Source organism: Rhinichthys klamathensis, unplaced genomic scaffold, assembly GCF_029890125.1.
Source record: "Rhinichthys klamathensis goyatoka isolate OS25496 unplaced genomic scaffold, OSU_Roscu_1.1 h1tg000059l_1, whole genome shotgun sequence".
NCBI lineage: Eukaryota > Metazoa > Chordata > Actinopteri > Cypriniformes > Leuciscidae > Rhinichthys > Rhinichthys klamathensis.
Window position 1 is genome coordinate 5,655,479 of NW_026606604.1, and position 21,384 is coordinate 5,676,862.

General features: G+C 38.0%; 2 protein-coding genes across 15 annotated transcripts in view; one reads left to right on the forward strand and one right to left on the reverse strand.

The window, feature by feature from the left end:
- The window catches only part of dip2ca (disco-interacting protein 2 homolog Ca), a 126,600-nt gene extending 122,202 nt beyond the window's left edge, over positions 1-4,398 (forward strand). For all 9 annotated transcript variants that reach the window (XM_056249147.1, XM_056249149.1, XM_056249148.1 and 6 more), the window contains one exon: positions 253-4,398. In XM_056249147.1, the coding sequence (XP_056105122.1) occupies positions 253-505 (253 nt within the window). In that variant the 3' untranslated portion in view covers positions 506-4,398. The remainder of the gene's footprint in view (positions 1-252) is intronic.
- Positions 2,730-21,136, reverse strand: zmynd11 (zinc finger, MYND-type containing 11). Of its 6 annotated transcripts, none has more exons than XM_056249156.1 (17): positions 20,979-21,136; positions 18,041-18,172; positions 15,979-16,138; positions 14,770-14,793; positions 14,411-14,443; positions 12,975-13,136; positions 12,186-12,263; positions 11,979-12,071; positions 11,813-11,900; positions 11,670-11,725; positions 11,434-11,511; positions 11,236-11,354; positions 8,838-9,081; positions 8,672-8,740; positions 8,297-8,590; positions 7,963-8,148; positions 2,730-4,751 (listed from the first exon to the last, which is right to left on the reverse strand). In XM_056249156.1, exons 2-17 carry the CDS (start codon positions 18,154-18,156, stop codon positions 4,629-4,631), a joined length of 1,923 nt encoding a protein of 640 aa, XP_056105131.1. In that variant the 5' UTR covers positions 18,157-18,172; positions 20,979-21,136; the 3' UTR covers positions 2,730-4,628. The 6 variants fall into 6 exon arrangements, with proteins under 6 accessions (XP_056105131.1, XP_056105136.1, XP_056105132.1 ...); XM_056249161.1 differs by lacking the exon at positions 18,041-18,172 and adding an exon at positions 16,261-16,317 and having other exon boundaries at positions 20,979-21,124; XM_056249157.1 differs by lacking the exon at positions 14,770-14,793.
- Positions 21,137-21,384: the final 248 nt, after the last annotated feature.

Sequence of the window (21,384 nt, forward strand, 5' to 3'; positions counted from 1 at the left end):
GTCGCCATCATGAGTCATCATAAGACATTTTGTCAGTCGATTATTTTAATTTCATTATAGATTTCTTGATCTGAAATCCAAATCATCAGTTGTATTTTAAACATCGCTTATGTTCTGATTGGTTAAGATATATATTGTCTCCTCAAATTACCAAATTGTCCAAAAAAAAAAAGAATGACTTCCTGTCATTTTGTTTGCTACCCACTGTCAGTGTGAACGGGTTTTAAATGAACTGATCTGTGTTTGTTTCAGTGCTGTGTTTCCCTGGACCAACCTGTTGGTTGTGGTCGTGGAACTGGAAGGTTCGGAACAGGAAGCTTTGGACCTGGTTCCTTTAGTGACCAACGCGGTCCTGGAAGAGCACTACCTGATCGTGGGCGTGGTGGTCGTGGTGGACATCGGCGTCATTCCCATCAACTCTCGCGGAGAGAAGCAGAGGATGCACCTGCGAGACGGCTTTCTGGCCGACCAGTTGGACCCCATCTACGTGGCATATAACATGTAGCATGAGTGTACGCGTGGATGCTGTCGCCTGTATGTTTGCGTGCGTGTGTTTTGCCGACTGCCGATGACCGGTTGGGCGATCTTCAGCGAATTAACACTTACTGGGAGAAACTTTGAGAAGCGTTGACAAAGCCAAACCTAAACTCTGATTGGCGGAAGGATTCTGTCTCCTGATGGGAAGAAGAATCGCCTCTGCTTCTGCTTGTGTGCGTGTCGCTTTTTCACGTGATGTGTTGCGACATCATTCATTTTTATTCCGCCCTACTATGAGCGAAGGGTATTTTTAAATATCTGCATACTGTGGCGAAATGTGCATTTTAAGTTTCCCGATGATTTGGAGTAACTTGTTGAAAGTACACGTGATATCAGACACTCTGGACGCCATTTCTGTTCGTTTGTTTAAAAAAAAAAAAGGTAAAACGACAACTTAAGGTTACATTTGTACGCACGTCCTTCAGCAATTTGCCGGTTTCGTTTTTCAACCTTTGTAAATGTTCTCGAGCAGCAGGAAGCAAAAAAGAAGAAAAAACATCCCCTGCTTTTTCGATTCCTCCATGTTTAATATCATTGTACAAAACTGAAGGTGAACACAAAGTCGGTTGATATTGTGTAATTATGTACAGATAATAGTTCTTATTTATTTTGCTCTTTTTAGAATTGGTGAGCGAAGACATTTGGAAATGTTTTCCTCATTAAATAATATTGCTGATATAAAACATTGTATCATCTTGAGTGAGTAGTATCACGTCAAGTCTATGTAAAAATATAAATATACATACAAATATATATAAAAAAAAGAAATATATATATAAAATAAGATCTACGAATCACCAATGAAACATTTCTAATGCAGTACTTCCCACTTGCATGGTGTCTGTTGTAGAAAGAATCAACTGACCGATCGAACGTTACCCACACGTTTAATAATAATAATAATAATACAAACTCATAGGACTTTCAAGATGATGTCAAATGTGCGTGAACGAACGCTTCGGTTCTTCTAATTGAAATTAAATCGCTACACCCTTACTGAGAAAACGAACCCTAAAAATGTGCCTGGAATTTTGTTTACATTTGCTTTACGACTCAAATCTTCACCGCAATTTGTTCCGCTGTGGTTTTTTTATTTGCTTCGATTGATTTTTTTTAAACTTTTGTATCGTTTTTCTGTGTGATTTCATTATTATTTATTGACACAGGCTTTTTACACATGCGTTTTTATTTACCGCTCAAACATCAACAGTGTTTTCATTTATAATGCATCAGTCAGACTGTCACAAGGACTTTGGTATTTCCATGAAACATTTACGTTAATGACTCGCAGTTTACTTTCAACCCAAATCAGCTCATGTGAAATGGATTAAGCTCTTGTTTTTAATCGCTTGCGTGGGAAATACATGCTAAATAAATGCCGGCATATTGTTGGCACTTGCAATATGGGCAAAGCATGAAACATGACCGACTGGCTATAATAATGCAAACAAAAGTGAACCATGACGTTATTTTACCATTGTACCCAGCTGCATTAGAAGAGACGTGTTTTCTGAACTCCTTTTCATGGTGCTGGCAATCCGTTAAATCGCCATGACAAAACTGAGTATTCAGGATTTTCTTCTTTTCTTTGCCACAGATGATAATCTACTGCAATCAGATATCAGCACTCTGGCCTCATTGAGGTCTCAGTTTTAATGCAAACGTTTATTTTATGTTTTTGGAATCGGTGTCATAGACGTCAATACTGTGTATGGGAACTGAGTTTACACTTGTTCAGAGAGTGACGATGCAATGTTTTTTTTGTTTTTAAAAAAAATGAAGGAAAGAAGTCTTAACCTGTTCAGAAGCTTTAGTGTTGCCATTCCCATACAAGCCGAAACGTTTCCCCATTTAAAAAAAAGAAAGTAATGTGCACATAACTTTCAACCTGTGTAGTTATCTCCCTTTCTTTTTTTTTTTTTTTGAAATCTGGACTTACGTGAGAGAGTCTGCATGGTGTATGTAAATATTGTTGGTTAGAGAAAAAAAGACAAAAAACAAAATTTATTTTGTATGGTGCAGGTGTGTTTGAAATTCTGTTTTGTACACATGATTAAAAGTATTAAATGACACTTTTATAGAAGCCTGCTTTGGCCTACGTTCACAAAATATGGTGCAATAAAGTGCTTTGATTGGTAAATTTGTCATTTTTAAATTTGAAAAAAAAAAAAAAAAAGTACGGTAATAATAAAACCGGTTGATATGTTTTATTTATACATAGTACTGTTACATAATGTAATGCAAGAAAGGGGAAAACGTTTACACCACATTAATTCGTATGCACATGAAAGACAGGTGTTTGTTTACCAGACTTCTCGCTGGGTGTCGGAAATTCTCAGTAGTCATTACTCTGTCCGCATAAATATAAATTAAAAATACATTTCAAAAAGGGTTACTTGCAATTACAAAGTGGCGTCAAATTACCCTAGAAAACAAAAAAGGAGACATACTGCATCACTGATGACACGCAATGATTAACGTAGAGTCCAAAATAAGGTTCACACAACCTGGTTTCATGCACACTGGAATGGAACAAATTACCGTTATCACAAATATTTTTTTTTCCTTTACAGTTCGACTTTATCAAATACATAGTTAATGCGCTCATGAAATGTACATATGCTAACGTGCAAACGTCATCAGTCACGGTTAGCGGCAAACAGTTATTTACATGTAGTGCAACAGTGAGGTTGGGAAGGGAGCGAGAGAAAGAGAAACGAGGCAGGACAGAAACCTGGATGTATTAGACGTGATTTAAGACGCATCCAGAACTTCAGAGAGAGACCGAATACAGGTGCACGCACATATGGATCTGTGCAAAAACACGAAAGAAGGACCTCACGTACCCCTACATCCTTCAGCTGATTGATTCTCCTTCCCAAAAGCAGATCGTAGAAACATTGCTTTTGGGAAACGCAGCCCTGGTCGACATTATTAAATTACATCTCAAAAACTCTCTAAAGATAGATCTTACCTCATTTTTACTTAATTTTTGTTATTGCAATATTTAAAAGGACAATAATTCACCTAAATTTTGTCATTTATTCAGCCTCACGTCGTTCCATACGCATTTAACTGAAAAATATAAAATGAGATGTTTAAGTGTCCAAGCTGCTCTTTTCTATAAAGTGAAAGTGGATGGAGACCAAGTCAAGCCATTTTACTTTCATTGAGCAGCACATAAGAGGTTTGGAACAACTTTAAAGGCGAGTAAATTATGGTTGAATTTAAATTATGTAAACTATCCTTTTAACTTCTCCCTCAGGTCAGAAAGTGCCATGAAAAGTCATCCTTGATGATAAAACCCTAAAGCGATCATTTCTGATTGTTCCATTTACTCTGATCTCTGTACAATCTTAAGTCTGGTTAAACTTTGCTACTTAAAGGGATCTTGACATGAAATCAGGTTTTGTTCACACTTATGAACCTCACTAAAGATCCCACTTGGCAAACATTTAGTACACTTAAGCTACTGCAATGGACCCCAAAATTAGCACATAATTTATTTATTTTTTGTTAAAAATTAAAAGGCCTATTTTAAAGTGTAACCATGAAATGTGCATAATCATTAATGGAAGATTGTATCATTCAGACAGACATGACCTGCCATCTTTAAACCCTGTTCCCAAAGAAAAAAGACATCACAACCAATGATAAAAACCAACCGTCGAGTTTAAAAGCACCAACTTCACTCAATGCAGGAGGCAGACATGATTCGCTCATATAAAAATTCAAATATCTACATAGCTTCAGATTAAGTTGTGTTTAAAAAGATTACTAGTACTTCACATTTCAGCTAGTCTGTATGCAAGCAAGGCTGATTTCCGTCGTACAGCAAATAAAAGGGTAAAAAAAAAAAAAGGATAAGTAAAGAGATACCGTTAAAATCCAAACATAAAACCCATCTCTACGAGGAATACGTGAAAGCCCGTGCTCACTTGTCCTGTTAGCGTTCACCGCAACTCAGTAAAATGTCCAGGTAAGTGTCCGGAGCTGGGGGTTTAAAATGCTGGCTAAAAATCAAGAATCCATGATCTATCCAATAGCGTGGCTTGTGGATGGGTGGAGTCGAGAGGAGGGGCGTGGCCAGCTCATCTCTTCCGGCGACAGGTACGTTTGTGATCCGCGTGCCAGTGCTCCTGCTGACATTTGATGGAGCAGTACGACGTGTTCCAGCAGCAGTGGTACATCGCCTCTTCTTCACAGTTATAACACTGAAAAATACAAATAAAGAGGATACTGAGATGCCAAGAAATTAATTCCTGGATCGACATTCATATTGGTGCATTTCCTAAAGAAACAGGACGTTTGGGTTGGACATAAAGTGCTTTTCCCTTTTAAAAAAGTCAATCGGTTTAAATTTACATCATAGCAGTCATCACGATTGGCTAAATTTAAGTCTGTTGAAGGGGGAGGGATATTTTCATTCTAGAGAGCATTTGATTGGATAAAAATCTGTGTAGTGCAGAATGAGTCATCAATATCTTTGGTTTGTTTTCCCAGAAGGACTAAATTGTGTGTTAATTTGAGTTTCACAATGTTTAGGAGCACACTAGCATACAAAGTGTATGTGGACTAAAAGGCACAAAACTCTCATTTTGATTATGGTTAGAACTGGGGTGAGAGGTGTGACCTTAATCTTGTATCACAAGATGAGTAATTTCACAATAATATATATGTTATTATAGTTCTTTTTGCTAGAAATAAGGTTACAGTACCAATAACATACCAGTGAAATGTAACAATTTGTTGAATTAATGTAAGGAAAAAGTTGAAGACAAACAGTAGCCTAATAAAATAAAAACAAATATACAAAATCACATGCAATAGGACAAATAAATGAAACAATTTTTTTTGTTTGTTTTTCAAGTAGGTCTTGTGAATTAAATATACAGTGATTTTTATTAAAGCTATTCAAGGTATTAAAATCAAGACCAATGAGTGATTCTCTCTTTATATTTTGTTGTTTGATAAAGCATCAGGTATATATTAGGCTTTACGTAAATACTCACCAAGACGGATATTACGACATCATTATGTGTGTGACAGTTCTAGCGTGAAAAGCTATTTTTTACAGTCTATGGTGAAAAGGCGGTAGTCACGCGCGCTCTGACAGGCGGTAAAGCGCGCGCGCACGGGAAGTTTCCTGTCAACGTGCGAGTGCCGAATACAGTTGTTTTTCGGAACATATTGCGCTTTTTTAAATAACAATTTTTAATATCAAGCACATACCGCTATTTATTTTCTTATTCATTGGCATTTCTTTATCGCTCGAACGCCCAGTTACTTCCAATTAAAGATGGACGGATATTTATGCAAACGTACGTGCAATGAGACTTTATATTATCAGCACGCAATGTCACATCGCAGTGTTAACAGTAACATTGCAGCAACAACAAAAGATATGGATCCAGGGAAGGGACACTGGACAAAATCGTTTGTACCCAAACACAAGGTAACAAAATGCGCGGGTGGTGGTAGTTTCTCAATAGCGTCATTATTCAGGGTAACCAACTAAATCCCACTCTTCATCTACAGAATAATAACACAAGCCCACAACACAGCATTGATTTAGTCAGGCAGTAATTGATCTTCATTTACTAATTCTGCCCTCAGAGCTGCAACAACATTTCCCAGAAGAGAATGTTGAAGCTCAGGTGAATAATATGCTGAAGAACCATTTCTCATCTCCTAGCCACAGGTAGAAGCTATAAATAGACTGTAAATACAAGGCAGGCAAATGAGGACTTCTGGGGAAACAAGTTCTAAGACGAAAAATAATTACGTTCACATACAGGAGGAAATGCTCTTCAACAGATGACACGAGTCACATTTGAATTAACTTTGCCTGATTCAAACACACAGGACTATTTTTAAATTAATTAGCTGGCATAATGCATTCAAAATCTGGTGGAACAAGCTTATAAATCATAACTTTTTTTTTTTTTACTAAAACCACATTGAAACTGATCAGTAACTTCTCAGCTTTTGCATATTGCAGTTATTACTATATTTATTACCCCATTGTATTTAAAAAGTCAGGAATATCTTTGGAATGTTTTTTTTTTTTTTCATAACTTTCACTTTCAGATGAAAAAGATGACCATATCCATGTTTATCAATAAAATATAAAACAGGCAAAATAGATTTGTCTCAAATATACTTTTGTAAAATATAACTAACTAACTAGTCTGAACAACATCATGTAAAGCCTTACGCCCGTTTCACACATACTCCGTTTGCAGTGCGTATGCGGTGCGTATTTTTTTCCGTACCCATGTTAACAGGTTAGAGCTTTCACACTGCACGCGGATGCGGTCCGTCGATCCGTTCCAGTTGCGGTGCGTATACAGCAGTGCAGAGATCGTTTCCGCACCGAGTCTATTTCTGCTGTGCTGCAAACGCTGAATTAAAGTGACAGCGCACGGTTCGTGGTCAAAATGAACACAGACTGACCTGAATATGTAGTAATTTCACCATAAATGCATTTAATTCAATAAAATGTAGTAATCTCACCATAAATGTATTTAATTAAATAAAATGTAACCATAAATGCATTTAATTAAATACTACTTTTTTCACAGTCATCTTTTTACTTTAAGACCGGGGTAAAGCAAAGAAAGCTACAATTTACTTCAACAAGGCCACATAATGAACGACACTCGTCTCATTCGTTGAGGTGGAAAAACAAGTTATTTGTGACATGCAAGATTTATTGTATACAGATTTGAATTATGCAAAAGAAAAGGTATGAGTCTGCTGTTTTTGTCAATTTTAAGTTTTAATTTAAAATGTTTGCGATTTTAATATAAGTACATGGTTAAATATGTTACCACTTGCTTGAGCAACTTAATATATAATCTAGGCCTATATAAAAGTAATGCATTGAATAATACGTTGTTTAAATTGTGTTTTAAACGTGAATAGGCCTACAAAGAGAATTGCACTGGAGGCAAAAACTTTTGCTGCTGATAACTTGATTTGATTGATGATTTTTTGAAATACAAATAGTGAGTAAATGTGTTTGTGGTACAGCCGCGGATCAGTTGCGCACTGCAAACGCACGCAGCATATGTGAAAGCACTATAGCGCGTGCTGCTCCTGTACCGCATACGCACTGCACACGGAGTATGTGTGAAACGGGCGTTAGTTGATACCAGAGTCAAAATTGGCCCAGTTGCAAAAGGTGTACTTTTTTTTTTTTTTTATGGTTATATCTTTTAAAATACTTAGATAAAAAAAATGCATGGTTTTTAATAAGGGACCCAAACTTTGAAAATGTGTCAAGAATATCAAACTCATCATTTCATTTTTAATGTATCTCTTTCGGGTGAAAGCAGACTCGAAAGCATTATTGCATTGTTGACTTTCTGGTGGTTTTATCAGTTTGTATCCAACCTAAAGATGTTCTGAAGGTTCACTCACCCACTGCTTCTTCTTGGTCTGGGAAAGAAGTTGTTTATGCTGAGCTACCATCTTCTTCATCTCCTCCATGAGCTCCTCTTTGCACTTCTCCTTCACCTGTTTGCACTTTCTCTCCACCTCAGCCTGCGTGCTGGACACTGCTTTGTTCACCGCCTGCCGTTTCTCTTCTTCCATCTCCCCTCGCAACTGTAAGGACGACCACATTGCTGAGTTTGCTGCGATTTTTCCCCCCTTTCCGCCAACAGTGTGGCTTTCTTGGAGGAAAAGGGGTATCTTTAAATCTGGCCACAAGAGGGAGCCAAATGTAAGTCCGAAATGAAAGAACGTTCCTCACCTTGTCCAGGGCCTCTTTCAGGACGCGTTCGGTCTCCCGCTTGTTCTCCGCTTTCATCATTTCTTTAACATCGCTGAAGATCTTGGTGTATTTGTCATGGCACATGTTTTGGCAGTTGCCCTCGTTGAGCGTCTGTGTGCCTCGGTGTACCATGCGGGGGGCCGGTGAGGAAGAGGAAGAAGGCGAGGCAGACTTCTTGGTCTGGGTGTAGACGGACATACGCTCCGGCTGATGTGGAACAGCTGTTGGGATCTCTTGGCTGGAGCTGACGGCTTCCATCTCCGGCTCTGGCTCCTGATATAACAGCAAGGAGATGGTAAAGGATAACATGAACTCAATGCCACATCTACTCAATAAACATGATGCACTACAAACCTCTTCTTTGGGCTCTGCGACTTGGGAACGGCGGCTCTTTTTAGCTTTGGGCTCTTGGTTGCCTTTTGACTGTCGTAAAGATCGGAACAAGATGCCAAATAAAGCAAAGCTAATCTTGATTATTTAAAGGGGAAATTTGACATTTCTGTGCCACCAAAGTGCTAACCTGCTCGTTGGATGTGGAAGAGATGCTTGACTCCGCCTCTTCCTGTCTGTCTTCTTGTCTTTCGTGCCTCTCCGACCTGTCATGCTTCTCTTCTGGCTTCCCCTTCCAGGTACGGCCCTCCCTCACGAAGCGCTGGTGGAGCTCCAGCTCATCACATGCCTTTTTCCAGCCCGAGCTGCGCTTCACCTGCAGCTGCTGCACACTGACTGTGATCTCCTGGATGTTGTCAGAAGGAATCCATGCCCTGCAGCAAGACAGACACGAGCCTGCTAGTTTCACAAGCTAGTTTCTCCACATACAGATTTACACCAGGTATACACTTATATATATATATATACTGTATATGTATTATTTGCTAATTAATCTTTGCGATTGGGTAGTTTTTTAAATTTTACATAAATGTTGTTTTTTTTTTTTTGTGTGTGTGTATGTATATATATATATATATATATATATATATATATATATATATATATATATGTATATTTACACACACACACACACACAAAACCCATTTATATTTTTGGGCTGTGAAAAACAAACAAACACAATCACAGATTAATTTGCAAATAATTGCACCTAATGTTATAACTTAAAATCATACATTTAGTTAAGCATTAAATCTCCAAATGTATGTAGAATCAAAGTAGAATTACTAAATAAATATTATAAAATTATCATACATGTATAAAAGGTTAAAATATTTATCATTTATAAATTACAACTTGCATTAAACATAAAAAAGAAATCAAATTGTTTCCCACATTGTATGAACAGAATTTTGTTTATATGAACCAAAGTAATATCAATATTTACCTACATATTTTGAATCGATTTAATGAAATGGACAATTTGAACTCTTTCACTTACCAGTGCTATTAAAACATCCCACAAGACAAGGGAGGATAGCAAAACTAGTCTATTTTAGTAAACTTAAATGGTAAAAATAAATGAATAAAAAAAATACATTTAACACATTAAAGGTCCCATATTGTCAAACCTGAAATTTCCTGTTTTTTTATGATAACAGAGATTTAGGGGCTATGAAACTACAATATAAGTTTAAAAACAGTCAATCCACAGACAAATGCACACAGCCTGCATAAAGTAGCTGTGCCTTTTCACGAGCCGTTGTGACTTCCGTATAAATGTGATGTCAGAACTACTCCGTCACCGCCTTCAGTCACCACCCCGAGCACTGCCCACCGTCAGGAAACTACATCATTGCACAGGCTTCCGAACAACATTAATATAAGAGAACAGTGGCTAATGTTTATTTATTCAGAAACACCACAGCAATTTCTCAAAGCAATACTCCTCAAAGATGCTGCAGTTCCTACAGTTCATAGTTTTACAAGTTTTCCTTGGGCGTCAATTGCAGCATATGTCCTCGCGTTCTGTGGGCATCTTTGCACATTTACCACAAGTACACCTTTTACAGTAAAAGTAACATTGTAAAAGAAATTGTAGCACATCAACTTACTGTAAGCAATCAGTAGGAAAGCAATAGTTACATAGCTTACTGCTGTCTGTCTGCTAATGTTACATTATAACATATGTATATGTGAAGCGCTTTGAGTGTCCAGAAAAGCGCTATATAAATGTGATGAATTATTATTATAAAGCAAGTGTTTCAAAATCAGTGTATAAATAGCTATTAACGTACATATAAGGCCGGATAACATTTCACTCAGCAATGTCCACCATTACAGGTGTTTTATTTACCTTACTTGTGAGCATCACCAAGCCACAGCAGGCTACAGAAACAACAGGCCAATCAGAAGAGAGGCTCATGAATATTAATTAGAAAGGCCAAAATCCACCTGTTCTTAGCAGAGCTCCTGAGAAAGGAGCTGCAAAAATATATTGGGATGGTTTTTGGTACTCATACCGCAAATATATATTCTTAAGGACATCAAAACCTAAAATAAAACTTCAGAAAGGTGTACAATATGGGACCTTTAAGGCCTGGTTTCACACTCAGGGCTTAGACTAGGCCAGGATTAGGCCTTAGTTCAATTAGGACATTCAAGTAGCTTTTATAAACGTGCCTTAAAAAACTACTGATGTGCATTTCGAGATAAACCAATGGCACTGACATATTTTAGGATCAGTTGCTTTCAGTTAAACATGCATTTTAGTCTGGGACTAGGCATAAGCCTTGTCTTTGAAACCCGAGGCTAAAATCATAATTTTCCCAATGTTGATTTATTTTATAGCAAGATCACTGCCAGCAAAATCACTGTAAATATGTTGTGAATATTTGGTATATCACCCAGCTGTAATCAATCAATAAAGAGTCAATTATCTCATTTAGTATAGAATAAACTTCTGAAGTCTCATGACTCTCCATTTAAATCAAATATTGTTCATGAACATATTATAACCTGAGGCTCACCTTTGATGCTGGTGACCGAAGAACCGAACGTCCACCTGGTTGCCCTCCCTCTTCATCACCTTAGCAGGCCAGTAACCAAAGCCCTTCATCCTGGCCCACACCAGCTCATGATTCGGACTCTGATCACAGACAAACATGGTTTTATACACTCAGAAATCACACAGAAATCTCCAGGAATGAGTGTGTGTCTGTGCTTACACAAGGGAAACAGAACCAGTTGTCGGGTCGTGCATTCGAGAGATAGAAGCAGTGTCTGCACAACATTAACTCGTTCAGCTGGAACAAATAATTGCATAATTCATTGTTCATAAAGGGCACGAAATCATTTACACATTAGCATTAGAATGTTGTGAAAAACCTAAACAGAAAAGCTTAACCGTGTTTGTCAAGTGCATTAAATGAGCTTAAAATTCCAACTGTTTGCTCAGTCTGACCTCATGGCATGTGTCGTTGTAAAGAAGTCTTGCAATTTCCGTCTGATCGCTGTTGACTATTGACAGAGAATGTGGAATCGGTTAAGTTGACACTAGAGTCGTGCCATAAATCACACCGATGATTGCGGTACAGAAGAACTCACCTCCGTGCAGAATGGCTGTGTTGTGAACTATAAGCTGAGCGTCGGCCCTGAACTCCTCAAAGCTCTTGTACTTCCCCTCTGAGATGTTCTGTAGGGGAACAGAGGACACATGAGAACGTGCCGAGGCTGATGGAACATGGTCTTTTTAATGTTTCTACTGGTGTACCTCTTGTATGTTCTCCACATCCAGAGGTGTGTGGATCAGTCTTCTGTACACAGGTTGCTTTGTCTCCTTTCCTTTCTTGTGCAGGTCCACAGCCTGAAAGAAGAAATCTGCTTCACATCTCAATAGAAAAATGCATGTGGAGAAAAAAAGCTTCATTTCTACATGATTTAGTGTGGAAAAAGTATGAAGCTAAAATGTGAAACGCACCCTTTCCTTCATGCGTCCAAGAATGAACTTCAGGTATGTCATCATTTCCTGTTTGTTCAAATTCTTCCTTTTACTGCCCTGTTAGTAAACATCACCATAAGAAACTAATGACTCAATAACCACATCATTATTTATGTTAACTTACTTTTTGCATTTGGGGTTTAACAGTCACAAAACCAAATCAAAAACATGCATTTCAAATTCTTGAATTTACTCTAAAAAAAGTTAAGAGGCAGTAAGATTTCTCTCTCCGAGGCTGCATTCGTTTGATCAATAATACAGTAATATTCTGGAATACTATTACAATTTTAAGTGCATTTTAAAATGTAATTTATTCCTGTGATTGCAAAGCTGATTTTTCAGCATTAATACTCCAGGTCAGATTTCTCAGCATCAATACACCAATTTACAATCTCAACAAGCCGTTTTCTAATGGTCTCTCTATACTAGAAATGCCCAAACCAGGGCCAGCAGGCCAAAGTTGGTCCATGATGGCCTTTGATTTGGGCCGCCATGCCATGAGGGGAAAAATATATCCTAGAAAAAAAAACAAGCCATTGAAGTAGATGTGTGCCGGTATTTGGTAATACTGTTTATTACGGCATTAAATATGCACAATATTGTTACTGTGGGCACTTCAAAATACTGTGAACAAGTCTAGATAACATATTAGCATAATTGTTTTAATTTCTCTAAACTTAAGAGTAGCTTAATTTTCGCGGACCTCAATCAAGTTCGATTTTTGTTCTTTTGTTGTAAAAGGTTTGGGCACATCTGTTCTGTACCCACCCTGCAGATGCCGCACTGCCAGTGGGAGGTTGAGTCCCGTGGCCGGTGGTCTTCAGACAAACAACGGAGGTGGTAGACACGGAAACAGCCGTCACACTCCATCACGTCTCCGGGAAGGTGACACTCAAAGCAGTACCAGTCGTGACTTTCTGCTTCCCAGTCCTGAAACACACACAAGTATAGTAATGCACATCCCCGCCCACCTGGGCCACCACCAAGCTCCCGGGAACAACACCACTGATCCAGGAAAGCTTCTCCTGCAAATAACCTGCAAATACAATCTTGGGAAATAGATTTAAGATCAGCCCTCTTACTTTGAAATGCTTTTAAGAGATAGACTCTGGGGTTTCTGTCAAATTAGTGACCAGAGCCTTGAGAGGCAAATAGTAGTAGTAATAAATATGTAGTTTAGGTAAAATCACTAGAAACATTACTTTCACATTCATTATATACAAGTATGTATACTGTGTGTATATACTAATCAAGTTTGAAGCTGAGAAAACGCAAGAGTATGAGAGCTGTTCTTATAAGATTATTAGTAAAGGACAGAGAGCAAAAGTATAAAAACCCACTCATTAGTTATAATAAAGAAACAATCAATCAAAAGATTGTAGGTGTATATGTTTATATTATGAGAGAAACACAAGCATGTTACATTTTTGCTTTTTGGATCCATTTAAATGGCCATTTTTTCATGTTTTTACAATGCTTCTGAACAATACGTGTAGTAGTAAAGAAAGCCTGTTCTACAATGATTAAACACTTTCAAAGACTAAGAAAGCTACAGATTTAAAACAAAGAAAAATACCACTATATACTTTCAGTCAAATGGCCATTTAAATCAAACCTCAAATATGACAAAATATTCTTTGAATGAAACGGTGTGCAATCACATTTTCACATGCCACGATCACATCCACCATGTGTTAACACTATCCTCTAAAAATATCAGCCATCTATAGTACATTTCTCAAAACACACCAACACACACCAGAGACAATCCACCATTTTCACTGATCTGGTTACAGTACAAAATCTCTAGGATTTGGCAAAGGTTTTACTTCGGAAAATGCTGGTACTGTCTACAAATCGCTTTTATTCTTACCTTTAAAATGGGGCTAAACCAGTGTAAGATGTTAACAGGGGTTTAAAGCAAAAATGCCAAAGACAGTGACAAAAAATAAAAAAATCACCTTAATAAATAATAGCATAATATTTCAAAAATATGAGTTGATTTAATTTTACAGGTAATAGATTTCCATCCTTAAATGGAAAAGCTAACTTCTGACACTGGTCTTAGCCCTAGTAAACAGCTCAGCAAACACAGGTCTAACTGGTTCTGACATTGAACTGGTCTTAACATTGACATACAAATCTTGCAAAAACAAAATCTTGATTTGTAAAACATGTAAGATTAATATGTGAAGCATACGCACATCTTGAAAAAGAGCATCAGTAGGCAAAGAGGGCTAGAGAAGAGAGAAATCACTAAAAATGAGCATTCAGTGGCAAAACAAAGCGCACAAAACCTCACACAGAACAGCACTGAAGTGACAAAGCTTGCTGATGTCAGTATAGCCACAGATACCAGTATAAAATAAAAAGTGTATTATCATAATATTTAGATTGATACTTAAATAGAACGATTTAGATTATGGAAAATTTCAGATTTGGAGGTAAAAGTCTGCTTCTTTCAGTTCAGCTGCTGTCCCATGCGCAGGTTACACATACTATTAACTAAAGGGCAGATTATGTTGTTAATTAAAGAAATCACAGCAACTGGACGTGAACATACCTTGCTTCCTTCTGACATCTGCTCCTGCGATTGCAAGTGATCCAAAAAACATTGTTTAAAATCCTAATCTGAGAGCTGGGATTGGCTGCAACTAACCACAGGCGCTCCGTGTTAGGGACTCGCAGGTGGGTGTTTGGTGTGAGAAGTACCGGAATTCAGCAGTTACAACATGAACATTAATCTACACTGCTATCATATTCATTAATATGCTGTTTTTACATTCACTAAAATTCAAAACTTTGGGGTCAGCAAAATTATGTTTTTTAAAGCCGCTATTTAATTTATTTGGTCAAAAATACAGTAAAAATAGTAATAATGTGAAATATTACTACAATTTCAAATAACAAGATGCTAATAATTTTTTTCAGCATCATTACTCCAGGCTTCATCGTCACATGATCCTTCAGAAATCATTCTAATATGCTGATCTGGTGCTCAAAGAAACATTTCTTATTATGATCAATCTTAAAACAGTTGTGCTGCTTAATATTTCACATGTTAATATAACATGTCTTCTGGGTTCTTTGATGTATAAAAAGTTCAAAAGAACTGCATTTATTGGGGAAAAAATGTTGCAACAATGTAAATGTCTTAACTGTCACATTGGATCAAATGGAATTCATCCTTGCTCAATTAAAAAATTATTTCTTTATTTAAAAAAATTACTGACCCAAACTTTTGAACAGTAGTGTACATGTAGGAAGGTCTTTCATGCAAAAAAAGCAAAGACTTGGCGATTTTTTTAAACGAAGAAACATATGGCTGATAGACTGGGACGAATGCATATATTCCAAGCTGTAAGCCATTCCCCAAAAAACAAACAGTGCTTCCTTCAAACATGCTCTCTCACACAGCAGAGGAATGTCTCTATGTGCTGGTGAAGGCACTGAAACATCTGCATCTACCATTACTAGTGCATATGGAGGGAGTTTACAGCTGAAAACTCACTGTTGAACATTAAAGTCATAAACTTTATCAACTGATTTTTTGGTCCATATAAGCGAAGCAACTAATCAAATATTTGCTGATGGACATCAGAGGTTCATGACTGTGTTGGAGCCAGCAGCATATCTACATTTTGAGCTCTTCATTTCATTTGATTAATGTGTAGTAAAACCAAGCCATGTTTACCTTTCGCATTTTTATGTAAGAGGCATGTAGATAAAAGTATGTTGTTTTAAAATAGACATGCTCTGGTATATGTCTCACCATCTCGTCTCCTGGGAGCCAGTATCCCTCTTGTTCGATCCCGGCTTTGGAGCCTTTACAGCCCACGGTGAGCGTCTCCACCACCAGACCGTCTTTCACGGCCAGAACCAGCTGCCTAGCCGTTTCTTTAGGGTGCATCCCATACACACGACTTAAATATCTGCATGAAAACAAGGCCATCTCTTAAGATATTTTAAATGAATACATTAAAGGTATAGGTCACCCAAAAATGATAATTCTGTCATCATTTACTCTAGGAGTGTAACGGTTCAAATTACTCACGGTTCGGTTTATGTATCACGGTTTTAGGGTCACGGTTTCAGTACGGTTCGGTATGTGCTATGTTCAGGGGAAAAAGGACTACTGTCAAATAACAATAAAGAAAATAAGAACAAATAATCAAACTACAAGCAACAGCACAAATAAATACAATAGACCAAAGATACAACTAAAATAAACAGTGCTTTTTTTGAGGCTTTTCAGGTAGGTCTAACAGAAGTTTTCAGGTACCGAAATTGAATAAAGTAATCAAATGTCAAATAAAATAGCATATTTCACTGTATAAATTAAAGATTAATCCTTATTAAAGTTACAAAAGTTATTCAGTCAAGAGCAGTGAGTAATTTCCTTGTCTTTTGTTGTTTGATTAACTTTGAAAACAGACAGCAGGAATGTTAAGCTGCTGTCACTTTAAGACAAAGCACTGATCCAATACACTAATACTGAACACATGCGTTGTCTTTCTCGACTGTTTACGTTCACTTAAGACATAACCGACTTTATTTGCTAGGAATAGGATACTCGACAAGACGGGCACGTTGACATCATTTTTGTGTGAATTTGTCCGTTCAAACACAAGACTTGAAAGAAAACTCAATATTTGTGCGCAGCTTTCCACATGCAAGGTAGCCTGGTTAAACCCAGACCATTCTCAGTTGTAACTGAGTTATGGTCTGGCAAAGCGTCATAGACAAATCATTTCCAGAGGGGCGTCACCAACGGTGGTCGCGGATAGACCTAAAAACCAATCAGAGCGATGAAGGAGATAATGTATGCAGAACGGTGGAGAAACATATTACAGAAACATCTCCGAGTGTTGTTCTTTGCTCGGTTTTTAACAAAAAGGAAACGTTCAAATCGCTTAAAACAGACGCGATAGCTGATTCGAACGAGTGATGTTCGACGGCGGCATCCATCTTTGTAATGTAGGCTACAAAATCTGCTTCAAAATCCCAGCGCCGTCGTCATCGTGTAAAGCCCGCCCCAACGTTTCTGATTGGTGCCTCGATTTGGGCGGATTGGAAATGGGCTTGAATGAGCTCTTTGCCAGACTAACTTTCAGAGCAAATCTAAATTTGCCGGAAGTTGTCTGGGTTTTCCCAGGCTACATGCAAGGTTCAGATGAGTGCGTACTTTCGCGTCTTCTTGCGCTTGAATGTTTAAATTTACTGGTCATATTAGGGCATACAGCACTCGCATTGAACAAAGTTTACAAAGAGTGACTGTTTTGTCCACGCTGCTCTTTTTTTTTTTAAATCATCGCTGTTGTAAAGTATTGGGAAGCCATAATGTGTATCCATCGACAGAAACATACATTAGCCGAACTCTGTCTGTCTGACACATTATTTTCAACAAACCATATTATATATGCGTCGTCAGATTTGAGATGAACCGCGGTGCAAGTGCTTGCTGAATCGTGGGTGGAGAACGGTATGGTTTAATTTTTTACCGAGAACCGTTACACCCCTAATTTACTCACCCTAAAGTTGTTCCAAACCTGTATAAATTTCTTTGTTCTTTGCATTTTGAAGAACAGTTGTGGGGCACCATTGACTTTTATAGTATTTTTTCCCCATACTATGGATGTCAATGGTGTCCTACAACTGTTTGGTTACAAACATTCTTCAAAATATCTTCTTTTGTGTTCAGCAGAAGAAAGAAACTCATACAGGTTTGGAACAACTTGAGGCTGAGTAAATGAGGACAGAATTTTCATGTTTGGGTGAACTATCCCTTTAAAATGCGATAGTGTTATTAAAGGGATTCGAGTTAAAGCAATTACTTTGAGATTCTGTCCATGTTTGCGATTTGTTTCTGATTGCGGATGACTTCAATGGCCGACCAGACATACTGAACCACCTTAGGGTCCGCTTGCCTCTTCTTCACCACCCTTGACATTGTGGCCAGTTCCAACCTAGGACGAATACCAAAACCCTTGAACAAAAACTCACGCTTCCCACAATAAACAAAGTACAGGCTTAAGAGCTTAGGTGCTTGCATACAAGCAAAATGTAAATATTTGTTAGTCTTGTCAGAGAGAGCATTACCATTTCTCTAAACGGTGCATCTCATGAATGATTACTCTTTTTATCGTTGTGGACAAACTATAGATCTTCTCAGAAAAATGGCACCAAAATAAACATAACTTCTTCATTAAGTCTCCATCTAAATGGACTCTAAACGCTATGTTCTCTTTATTAAGAGCTCTTGCAACTAACCACACGAGGTTAAACATTAAGCTTTCTTATAAAACTCCTCAGAACAGTGCTGTTAATGTCAAAGGATATCAAAGACGACAACAACAAGAAAAACTAAATATAGTCCTTCCCATCACCATCGCAGAAGAGATTTACAGTCAAAATGACATGTAGAGTGCAAAACCAGTTTTATAAAAACCCTCAACAGTATTCACTCTGCAAAGTGCCCGCAGTATTTTAGGTCTCCATGTGGCATGAAGAACAGATAAAAACTGTCACATTTAATGCTGTTGTGCATACTGTAAGTTACAACTTCTCCAATCAACTGCCAGATGGTTCTGAAACTGCTTCTGTACGCTGCAATTTATTAATGAAAGTGCGTTCTAATGAGTTTCCAGCAATAAGAACAACAAGACACACTCATTAATTAAATTACGGAAATAACAGTTTTCGAGGTACAAGGCATTAATCTAACAACGTTGTAAAGCCTTAGCTGACAAATGTAGCTTCCATTTCAATAAACAATAATGTCTGGAAAGAACAGACGTAGAATGATATGCAACAACATGACATTATTCATGTGGGGGTAAAAGAAAAACTTTTAGTCATTTGCATTTTACAACATTTAAAAGTGCACTCAGTTTGCTCATGTCTGGTGATTTTTGTTGCGGTTATACTGACTCCTATTGGCCTGGAAGCCTAAAGTTTTTAATACTAATACTGCTGGTCACAACACACCTGTCTAACATTATACTTTGTAAAGCACCTTGGTCATGCCTGAAACTGTTATATGTAGGTAAAACATTGGGTGAATTCCAACTGGCATTTTTGCATCCTTGAAGGGCACTTTGGGAAGGAGACGCCATTTGTAGGGGCGTTCCAAACGAAAGTGAACAACTGAATCCCTTCGCGAAGGGCCCTTCCACAAGTCTGTTAGCGAAGGGAGCATGCAATGGTCACTTCAATTAAGTGATTTAATTGTTTATTGTCATGTGACCCAGGGTGGCAAATCCTCACAATTCATTTAGATTTAGGTATGGCGGAAGCGTTAGAGTTAACGTATAAACAATAATTCAAGTTGTTTTGTTATTTTTGTTATATAGACACATTTTTGTCATGTACTGCATTTCATATTTAGTTAAAAAAAACGTTTCATAGGTAAGAAATGTTTTTAATGCTAATAACTTATAAAGTTAAGAGCAGATCGGGAACACACACATATAAGCATATTTTAAAAACTTCATTATAAATGTACATAGGATATTCCTGTTGTTGTTGTGCGGTAAGATTCCATGTGAAGCTAATGAGGAAATTACGTGGTCTTACTTTGCTCCCTTTTGCCAAGTGCGTTCCAAACGGCATCATTATTACACACAAGTGCTCTGCTCCCTCCAAAGTCCCCAATTCAAGGGCTCTGCCCTTCTGAGTGAGTAGGGCATAAGGATGCTCATTCTGATTGGAATTTACCCATTTGCTAAATTCGGAACCGCATACTAGTGCATTACTCTTACCATACAGTATCTTTCTATGGCAGAAATACTAAGTAGTATGCGGTTCCGAATTCAGAAATTATCATCATCACTACTAGCAACATGGCCATTTGCATGGCTGGTCACGTGACGTCAACATAGCAGCACAAGTGGCGACCCGCTCCATTTAGAATAAGTATGCTTACTAGGACTAGATGTTAAAATCCCTTGATAACATTTGTGGAAGACTGATATACATCTACATTCTTAATCATGCGTATTTTAATTGTATTAATTTGTTTATGTGTAAAAAAAATTAGTTGGCAAAATTCACGGAGTGCAGAGTGCTGCTTTGATGTCACCAGCGAGACCTGTCGCTTTATTGCGCAATACATTTGCAGAAAGGATGAGAACCGATCGCTTCCTGATCGAATAATTACCACAACAACCTTATGTTTTGTAGCAATCTTAACTTTTATCACACTATTACAGTCTACAAATATTGCCAGTGTTTTTTTAACCCGCCCACAGATGGCTACAGTATCAACAGCAGCTCATGTGATCCACAGCCCGAGTGCTGGAATGTATGGCGCAAAAGCATTAAGAACACGTTTATATTAACGAAGCGACCAAAATAATGTAATTTCAAAAACCATGATGACTTTAACAGCTGCCTGTCTCATTTATGATCAATCAAATCCAGCGCAAATCCCGCTTTTCGGTCACAGTGCCTAAAAGAAACAACATACTCATATGTCTAAGAGTCGCAAAACTACAAACGTTAGGACATCGTAAACGCGCGAGCTGTTTTTGTCACGCGCTTCATATAATCAAACCGCAAGGGATCACGATTAATAACCGAATCAAATTGCAAATGGAGGGAAAACCTTCATCGGTGCCTAGACATTCTTGTTGGTTGGTTGGTGAGCTACATGGACGCCATGTTGATATCCCTCCCTCGTTTCTAGACAAAACCAACCAGTTGGGAGTGGATTTTTTTGTTCTTCTTTGCCGTGAATGTCATGAAATCGATCCGGTTTATGCGCTTACTTACCGCTGTCCGACAGCTGATCAAACGCCTCGCCGTTCAGTCGCACTTTAGGATGTAACGCAGCGCTGGTTACATTTGTGTTTCCGGAGTTAAATGTCAGAATTGTGGTTGGTTGGAGGAGCCCGGCCACAGTTGAGAGCTCGGAGGGGGTAAATAGACTCACAGTACAGGCTGTGGGAGGACTCTAGTGGCAGGACGCAGGAGTTGCGCGCTTTACTTTGCACGTCTCACCTTCAAGCTTTTTTCACTTTACTACTACATTTTCCCCCGGTTTCACAGACAAGGCTTAAGCCTAGTCCCAGTCTAAATGCATGTTTGAGCTGTTTTAACTGAAAGCAACTTGCACTGATATATCTTAAAATATGTCAGCGCATTGTTTTGTCTCAAGATGCACACCACCAGTAATGTT

Coding starts and splice junctions, on each gene's coding strand:
- zmynd11 (XM_056249156.1), bottom strand. CDS start 18,156: ATGTCAAGGGTGGTGAAGAAGAGGCAAGCGGACCCTAAGGTGGTTCAG. Junction 16,139..18,040: donor AACATGGACAGAATCTCAAA/GTAATTGCTTTA, acceptor GTTTTCATGCAG/ATATTTAAGTCGTGTGTATG. Junction 8,149..8,296: donor TGAAAGAGGCCCTGGACAAG/GTGAGGAACGTT, acceptor TCGTCCTTACAG/TTGCGAGGGGAGATGGAAGA.